At 41.4% G+C, this 10465-nt stretch overlaps 1 protein-coding gene across 1 annotated transcript; it reads left to right on the top strand.

Moving 5' to 3' along the window:
• Positions 1–5597: 5597 nt before the first annotated feature.
• LOC116223711 (stonustoxin subunit beta-like) lies at positions 5598–6104 on the top strand (the record flags this gene model as incomplete). Its single annotated transcript, XM_031581280.1, has 1 exon — positions 5598–6104. A coding segment is annotated over one exon (507 nt), but the record flags the coding sequence as incomplete, so codon positions are not given.
• Positions 6105–10465: the final 4361 nt, after the last annotated feature.

The following is a 10465-nucleotide window of genomic DNA, read 5'->3' as shown; positions in this document are numbered from 1 at the left end:
GCTCTATGCTAAATCTCCAATGGTAAACTATAGTACAAAAAAAGCATGCAGACACTTTTCATTCCCAGTACAGTAAGTGAAACTACAACACATGATACTACCACTAGAAGTGTCCTGCAGCCCTAATGCAGATCTATGGTGATTTTTTAATGAACATTCTCTCTTGCCTTGAATCTTTAGAAAAATCTTCATAGTCTAATTTCAATGGATTCTGTTTTCTGCTTTGTTGTGATTGTTTGCAGCCTTGTTACCAACTGTAGTTGATGTAGTTGTTGCTGAAGACATTTTCCTACTATTACTGTTGTATATGTAAGTCATGGGCTCTCAATGAGACTATTACTGTTGTATATGTAAGTCATGGGCTCTCATTGAGACTATTACTGTTGCATATGTAAGTCATGGGCTCTCAATGAGACTATTAGTGTTGTATATGTAAGTCATGGGCCCTCATTGAGACTATTACTGTTGTATATGTAAGTCATGGGCCCTCATTGAGACTATTACTGTTGTATATGTAAGTCATGGGCTCTCATTAAGAGAATGTGACCCACAAATCACACTTGCCTTATAAATATTTGTGGAATATGGGGGATTTCAGGGTTGGATAAGATGTGCTAAAGATTCAAGGCAAGGGAGAATGTTGCGGTACTGTAAATGTGAAGTTCATGAACATTTCACACTAAATTCAGAGGACACCAAGGATCAGCATCTAGTAGCAGACTCATGTGCTGTTGATTCACTTGCTGTACTGGGAATGAAACATGTCTGCACACTGTTCTTGGTACTATAGTTTACCACAGAACATTTAGCATAGAGTTGTCTTGAAGCATAGAGCTGAATTTCATATTTGACTGTATTTGTTTTGTATTACAATATGTACTAAGCAATGCAACCCTAAACTATGTCAAAATGGAGGATACAGCAACACATAACATATGCATTTTGCAATGCTTCAAATTGTTTGTGATTGTAAAAAAATGTGATGGGAAAATGTCTCCAGCAACAACTACATCACACATGCACATTTCAATGCAAATGCTGTTCTGTACCACTTTTGTATAGTTGGTAACAAGGCTGCAAACAAACAAAACAAAGCATAAAACTGAACACAATTTCTGCAAACAATGAGAATAATCTGTCTTATTTCAAGTGTATTAATTTGTCTGTTGAATACTGCATCTTTCCATCAACAGTGATCTTAATGTTGTCCAGTTTTGAAGTGAACTGTTCTGAGCAGAGTATCTAAATGTCTGCAATATTGCTGTAGTTGCACAGAGTTATATTGGTGGTGAACATTGACTGAGACAGGTATCCATGAATATCAGAAGAAGTGGTCATTGAATACATGTTGTATCAAAGCAATGAAAAGTATCCAAAGTTTAGCTCACTTGTGAATGTGTTTAGTGTTTTGAAAAAGTGTACATGGTATTGAGACAAGTGTTAAAATGATTGTAGAAATCTTGGTCTAATTGAGATAATACATTTATGAATGTATGAATCTATTTATGAATGCCCTTCTCTCTCAGTTTAATGGGCTGTAATGTGATGTTTTCTGTCTCAGTGTCTGAAGTCCAGGCTGTTTTACCTGAACTAGTGACCAGAGAGGAGTTCTCACAGTGTAAGTTGGACATAAAGACATCCAAGCTATCACACACACACACACACACACAACGTGCACACACACATGCACACACAGGGATACACTCACGGGCATAGAATCATGATCAAATTAGCAAACCCACATACAAATTCAAACCTACATTCATTTAAACATGTATAACATTACACACAGAAACCCACAGAAACCCCCCCCACACACACACACACACACACACACACGCACACACACACACACACACACACACACACACACACACACACACACGCACACGCACACGCACACACACACACACACACACACACACACACACACACACACACACACACACACAGAGCGACACACACACACACACACACACACACACACAAACACACACACACACACACACACACACACACACATTCATGCTTTTGAATATACAGCCACTGGAACATTTACACACTCAGTGTCACTCATATATAAAAATAACTCCATTTACACACATGCGTACACACACACACACACACACACACACACACACACTCCATGCAAACATCAAACAGATACAGAATCAAACACGACAATACAAACACACACACAAAATTAAATTAAATTTAATTTATATGGCCCAAAACGATGTAATTGTCTCAAGGCGCTTTACAGAGCCCAGGGCCTGAACCCCCTTAGTGAAAGCACAATTCCCACAGGGGCAAGGAGAAAACTCCCAGTTAGTCAGGAAGGAACCTTAAGCAGAACCAGAGCACATAAGGGGGTAGGGATGGGTATCGTTTGGTTTTTATCCGATACCGGTACATAACCGATACTTTTAAAACGATACCGGTGCCTAAACGGTGCCGGAACCGATACTTTTATAAAAAAATGTTTACGATTGACGACATTTAAGAAAGGCTTTATTGCCAAATATATGAACTGTTTAAAGTAGATTATATATATAAATAAATACAAAACACCTTTTAACTTAAAACTTAAATAATATATGAATTGTTAACAAAAGTTTAGACTATACTTAAATAAATACAAATAAATACAAAACACACACACACACACACTCTGTACACACACTACAGCTTCAATACTTCAGCAATTCTTTTGTTCAATTCAATTTTTTTTCTTCAAATTGAACAATATATTAACTGTTTAAAGTATATTATAAATATAAATACATACAAAACACTTGGCTTCAAACTTTGAACATTATATTAACTGTAAACAACAGTTTATAGTATACTTAAATAAATATAAATAAATACAAAAAACAGCTTCAAACTTCTTTTGCAAAAATATGAGCATATTTGCCTTTGGAGTCAAAAATGTATTATTTTGTTTGCATTTATTTCATGAAATTTCACCATTTTATGATTTGTTTATACCTATCTTTTCTAGCTTGTTTATAGTTAATCTTGTTACTTGAACACACTGAGTACGAGAAAATGTGTACTGCCCCTTTAAGAGACTACCGTAGGTTAGCTGTCATCTCTCTTGCCTTCTCTCCCCTCTTTTCACGCAATTGTTTTGTTGCATTTGCTGCACGTCGCGATGTTTGAATCTTTTTGTGCGAAATACAGCCACACTTTTGACCGTTTACCTTTCGGTATTTTCTCTGTTAAAAGGTTGATGGCTAGTTCTGTTTGTGCTTGCTCTGTGAAATGCTGCATGCTCTTCTCTGTCATAAGACTGTTGCTATGAAAACACCAATGAGCGTGAGCGACACAGGACAAAGTTTACATTGGGAGCTGGGGCAGTTTTACATGTGCCCTGCGGAATCTGCCTAGCAATCGTTTTCAATTGGCTCAGGCACCGAAATGAAGCACCGAAATCTGCGTTGCATTTCGGTCCGGGTAGATGCCGGTTGTATTGGAACCGGTTCCATATTGGTACCGGTTCTCGGTACCCAACCCTATAAGGGGGGGCCCATCTGCTTGGAGCCGGCCGGGTGGAGATAGAAGGGGGGGGGGCTTGAGGGAGAAGGGGAGGGGGAGAAGGGGAGGGGCTTGTGGCAGAAGGGGGGGGGCATGGCAGATGAAATCATACACGTATTGATAGGTGAAAATTCACCCTTGTTACCTCAGGACTCCGGAGCTGCGTATAAGTATATTTATTAGACAAACAACAATTGCAATCGGGCTCACTCCCAGCACAAGGCTGAAAGTGAAGCAATGATAAACACATTGCACAAGGTTTATATAGACATAAGTTTAGCGTTCAGTAGGGATAACCACGTGGTGGATTTCTGACGTCCGAGGCAAGGATGGAAGTTTTGCAAGGTCGGAAGAAGCACAGTTCGAACCTTCTTATCACCTCTGGTCTAAACATGCTCTTGTACATATGCAGACTAAGTGGCACCTAATAATCTAAGTTACACACACGCAGAAAAGCCATGTTCCTGCTTTCATAAGCACATGATTCATACAAGGTAATTAATAATACAAAGCACTTGATTATTATATTCTTAAGTCATTAACAGTGTTTGGAAATTATCTCAATCACGTATCAAGATGAGCATGCTAGCATGCTTGTGGTAAATGTACACAATACATACAAACATAACATGCTATATACATGATACATACAACATTGATAGTGGATAAGGTGGGGAGAGAGTATTCAAGTATTGTAAAACAGCTTAGTGGGTATACAGTGTGTGTGTGTGTGTGTGTGTGTGTGTGTGTGTGTGGTCTAAAGGCTGGCACAGAGTATGGGGTAGAATAAGTGCATGACAGTGTGGTGGGGGTGGGTACGTGTAGGCTGAGGGTTTCTACAAGTAGATCCGGTGGAGAGACTACAGCAGCATCCCACAGTGAAGATAGTCTAGTTCATAGAGTTCGGCTGCTAATATGCGTGTATGTACTTAATGGATATGGTGATGAGGAACAATGTTTCCACAGCCATCTGTATTTGAGAGCAAAGGTCACGCTATAATAGAGAGAATTTGGTTTGTGAAGACAAATTTGATATACAGATAGAGAGACACATTTAGGTAAACAACTAATGTTGTTAATGATGTAATATGGCCACTTTATCAGCATCAGTATTAGCATAGTATGATATAGAAGGAGAGGGAGGGGGAGAGGCTGCCCTCACACACACACACACACACACACACACACACACACACACACACTCATAGTATGATATAGAAGGAGAGGGAGAGGGAGAGGCTGCCCACACACACACACACACACACACACACACACACACACACACACTCATAGTATGATATAGAAGGAGAGGGAGAGGGAGAGGCTGCCCAGCAAGGTGTTTGAAAACACATTTAAACATTCATGCTTTTGGAGGTTTGAATAGAGACACACCTGAACACACACACACTCAGTGTCTCTCATATCTACAAGGGAATCTCTTCACACACTCTGTATTTCTCTCTCTCTCTCTCTCTCTCTCTCTCTCTCACACACACACACACACCCCCATGCAACGAATCACACCTACAGACTTTCACACACAAAGACACTGAAACACTTTCACACTCCTATAAACGAAGGACTCATCTCACACAAAGGAATCAAATGAAACAAACTCAAATACTTACACACACTCAACATCACCGTTCATACAAAGGACTCCCTTCAAACAAACACTCACACACTGTCTTTCACACACACACACACACACACACACACACACACACACACACACACACACACCACACACACACACACACACACACACACACACACACACACACACACACACACACTCAGACATAACCATACTCACTTTTGAATACAGACATTCACACATGTACACCTGCACAAACATGTACAGAATCACACACACAAAAACAAATCTCACTTATATATGAAACATTCCCTCAGGAAGAAATCATAGAAATAAACCCCCCACATGCAAGGAATCATATCAGATAACCACACACACACACACACACATACACACCTAACACATATAAATACCTAAGTTTGTCCTGTCTTCTCCTCCATCAGACTCCTGTCACTTCACACTGGATCCAAACACAGCACACAGATACCTCCATCTGTCTGAGGGGAACAGGAGGGTGGAGAGGAGACGTGAGGTCCAGTCATATCCTGATCATCCAGAGAGATTTGATTATTATCAGCAGGTGCTGTGTAGAGAGGGTGTGTCTGGACGCTGCTACTGGGAGGTTGAGTGGAGTGGGCAGTGGGGGGTTGATATATCAGTCTCATATAAAAGCATCAGCAGGAGAGGAAGGGGTAATAAGTGTGGGTTTGGATGTAATGATCAGTCCTGGAGTCTGACCCTCCTCCGCAGCTGCTCCTCTTTCGGTCACAATAATAAACACACTGAACTCCCTCTAGTGGCCAGCTCCAGAATAGGAGTGTATGTGGATCACAGGGCAGGAACTCTGGCCTTCTACAGCATCTCTGACACAATGACCCTGCTGCACAGAGTCCAGACCACATTTACTCATACACTCTACCCTGGGTTTATGCTTTATGGTTCTGGATCATCAGTGAAGCTGCTGTGACTGACATGTCTAGATGCGGTTAGCACCTACATCTCACACATCACATCATTTAACACATCACTCACACGTAAGGATCTAGCAGCTGGGCCACACACACACACACACACACACACACACACACACACACACACACACACACACATCAGTCACACGAAAGGATCTAGCAGCTGGGCCACACACACACACACACACACACACACACATCACTCACACGTAAGGATCTAGCAGCTGGGCCTGAGAATCTTTGATCTTGGGGACAACAACCGACTGAATCCATTCCCCCATCTCTGGACCCAGAGCCGGCCCTAGCACATTTGGAGCCCTAGTCAAGCCTCACACAAACACACACACACACACACACACACACACACACACACACACACACACACACACACACACACACAGGGCCGGCTCTAGCACATTTGGAGCCCTAGTCAAGCTTCACTCCTGGCGCCCCCCCCCCCCCCCAAAAGAATCCAAGCTTCTTAAGAGTTCTACACAGAGTAATGTAGTTACAGTTGTAGGCTATTATGACTGGCCCTAGTCAGTGACGTAACACAGTGATTCCCAAAACATTTTACAGTCCCGTACCCTTTTTTTTCCTGTTTGTAACCGCCGCTGCCACGCCAATATTCCGCCTATAACACTTGTCAGTGTAATCTTCGCTGAAAAACAGTCTTCCCAGCAAAAAACGAAAAGTGATGAGAATTTTTTTTTTGCTGGGCACAGTTTTTGCTAACCCCCTCTCAGGGGCGCCCTAGGCAACCACCTATGAGCTCACATCTCCTAGGCAACCACCTATGAGCTCACATCTCCTAGGCAACCACCTATGAGCTCACATCTCCTAGGCAACCACCTATGAGCTCACATCTTCTAGGCAACCACCTATGAGCTCACATCTTCTAGGCAACCACCTATGAGCTCACATCTCCTAGGCAACCACCTATGTCGCCTGTAGGAAAGACCGGCCCTGTCTGGACCCCAGCTATTACAATATCTGTACCTCTAGACCTCTGCTGTAACACATGCAGTATCACCACAGCAGACATAAGACATTGTGTGTGAAAGGTTTTGATGAGCTCTGTGTTGCATAACCTCACTCTCCCAAGTGTTTAGTCCCTCTGTTATTGCATACATGTTCTGATACCTGGTTTTATATGACAACCACAATATTATGTACCATGACAGTAAATCTTAATGAGACTGATGGAGATAATTTCCAAACACTGTTAATGACTTAAGAATATAATAATCAAGTGCCTTGTATTATTAATTACCTTATATGAATCATGTGCTAATGTAAGCAGGAGCATGACTTTTTTGTGTTTCTGTGTGTGTGTGTAACTTAGATTGTTAGGCGCCACTTTGTCTGCATATGTGCAACAACATGTTTGGGTGAGCTCATTGGTGACAGGGTCGAAATGTGCTCTTGACCATGGGAAGAACAGACACACACACACACACGCTCTTGACCATGGGAAGAACAGACAGACAGACACACACACACACACGTAAGGATCTAGCAGCTGGGCCACACACACACACACACACACACACACACACACACACACGCTCTTGACCACGGGAAGAACAGACATCCTTGCAAGACAAGAAGCTCAGTCGAGGACTTGACTGAGATGTTAAATATTTATGGCGTCAGCATTAGATAAATATTAAGTATCTAAACCCTGTGTGATGTTAGTGAAATTGCTTCACTTTCAGCCTTGTGCTGGGAGTAAGCTAGATTGCAATTGTTGTTTGTCTAATAAATGTACTTATATGCAGCTCCGGAGTCCTGAGGTAACTAGGGTGAATTTTCACCTAACAGAGACTGTATTTATCCAACAATTGACCCCCAATTAAATGTGCCTCTGTTTCTTTATTAATACCATTGTAATGATACCAGTATGTTTTAAAATGTGTTTCTGTTTCTTTATTAATACCATTATAATGAGACCAGTATGTTTTAAAATGTGTTTCTGTTTCTTTATTAATACCGTTATAATGAGACCAGTATGTTTTAAAATGTGTTCCTCTGTTTCTTTATTAATACCATTATAATGAGACCAGTATGTTTTAAAATGTGTTCCTCTGTTTCTTTATTAATACCATTATAATGAGACCAGTATGTTTTAAAATGTTTCTGGTGCAAAATAATGAATAAAGAGTTATAGACTGGCATTCATGGTACTCTTTTTCTTGGTGTGTGTGGGTGTGTCTGTGATTTGTTTCAGAAGTACTTTTGTTAAATGTATTAAAATTCCTTTATCCGGGCAAAATGAAAAGGACCTTCTCGAAATACAGTGGTGTGATGAACATGGAGCAGTTTTGCAAAAACAAGTGTCATGTAAGGTCAAGCAGAGAGGCCTGTTTTTAGAGATGAGGGTCATGTAAGGTCAAGCAGAGGCCTGTTTTTAGAGATGAGGGTCATGTAAGGTCAAGCAGAGAGGCCTGTGTGCAGAGACGAGTGTCATGTAAGGTCAAGCAGAGAGGCCTGTTTTTAGAGACGAGGGTCATGTAAGGTCAAGCAGAGAGGCCTGTTTTTAGAGATGAGGGTCATGTAAGGTCAAGCAGAGAGGCCTGTTTTTAGAGATGAGGGTCATGTAAGGTCAAGCAGAGAGGCCTGTTTTTAGAGATGAGGGTCATGTAAGGTCAAGCAGAGAGGCCTGTTTTCTAAAATCATGACAGTGCAGTTTCTACAGGTGCAGGCTGTCAAGGACAGGCCAGTATTAATTAAAGGGTCTCTGCATAGGGGATGCAGATTAGTCAAGGACAGGCCAGTATTAATTAAAGGGTCTCTGCATAGGGGATGCAGATTAGTCAAGGACAGGCCAGTATTAATTAAAGGGTCTCTGCATAGGGGATGCAGATTAGTCAAGGACAGGTGAAACTTCCCTAAACAGTCCTAAACAGGGTCACCATTGTCTGGAAATGTTTTTCAGCAATTAGTGAGCAGAACATTCTGATTGGCTCAAAGTGTTTCGTTTTTTAGCATAGTGACGGAATTGTGGTATAAAAAGTAAGTGCACTGATTTTTGACAGAGATGCTCCATAGACCAAATCGAATTGGATGGAAGTCTGCAGGATTGAATAAACTTCAGTTCATCACATTCAGTCGTCTGCCTTTCATTGAAGTAGCAACTTTAAGATTTGAAGAGATTAGTTTCGCTACAACAGTTTCTCATTCATCCTGTGTCTATGATTTCACTCCTTACTCATTATTACTGTTCTTGAGTTCATTTCCCCCAAGTGTTATCATATGTTTCATTTATTTAGTGTCTGCCTATACCTGGGTCCACTCACAGCTGAAGACAGGGGGGTCATTTTGGAATGACGCTGGAAAGGACTTTGGTCCCAAACCTCCCATTGGTTTCCACTAAATTGGCTAAAAATTGTGGTTTTACTTTGGGCAACGAACCCTCATGTGAAACCATGCTCTCCCCCTTGGTGCACACCATTGTAGAGAATAAACCTCGTTCCTGATGGAGAACCATCCTCTTGGCATTGGTGTGTTCCATTTACCTGATGGAGAACCATCCTCTTGGCATTGGTGTGTTCCATTTACCTGATGGAGAACCATCCTCTTGCCGTTGGTGCGTTCCATTCACCTCTGAAGTCAGAACTCGGAGCTGGAGTTGTTTGAGTTCCAGTAACAGAACAGAAATACCTTGCAGCAACTGTAAGGCAACCTGCATTTAGTTTGAGAGTCAAAAACAGACATTTTAATGGATTGTGAAAGTTGTGTCCTCATCTCTACTCTAAATATATATCCTCACAAAGTTACATGTTGAAAATAATCACCAATTAATGGAACCTTCTTCATGACTGTGGAATGTAGATCTTTAACTTGAATCAAATAGCCATTTCTTTAAAATGTGTACATCTATTTATTACATTTAAATTTATAAACAATAATACGTGAATACATGTTTTGTATTTGTAAAGAAGGCCTAATGTGTTTTAAATATGTTCTTTCAATAGTAGTTTTATATATTATATAAATAGAAATGAGAAAAATACAGTGTTTCTAAATTCAAACGTACATTGTGTAAATCACATACTCATAGATGCAGAATATTCCTGTTAAAAGAGCTTTAAAACAGTAAGCACTACATGACAGCACGAGTGAAATGTGTCTGTCTCCACCTGGAGCAGCAGGAGCCTCAGACCCCTCACTCCTGTCTGTCAGCCTGGGAGCTGCTGTCTTTAGTCCCGTCCTCCCCTGTGTCCCCCGTCCCCTCTGTGTTCAGACCCCTCACTCCTGTCTGTCAGCCTGGGAGCTGCTGTCTTTAGTCCCGTCCTCCCCTGTGTCCCCCGTCCCCTCTGTGTTCAGACCCCTCACTCCTGTCTGTCAGCCTGGG

This window comes from Clupea harengus, chromosome 15, assembly GCF_900700415.2.
Source record: "Clupea harengus chromosome 15, Ch_v2.0.2, whole genome shotgun sequence".
NCBI lineage: Eukaryota > Metazoa > Chordata > Actinopteri > Clupeiformes > Clupeidae > Clupea > Clupea harengus.
This window is presented reverse-complemented; position numbering and strand designations above follow the sequence as displayed.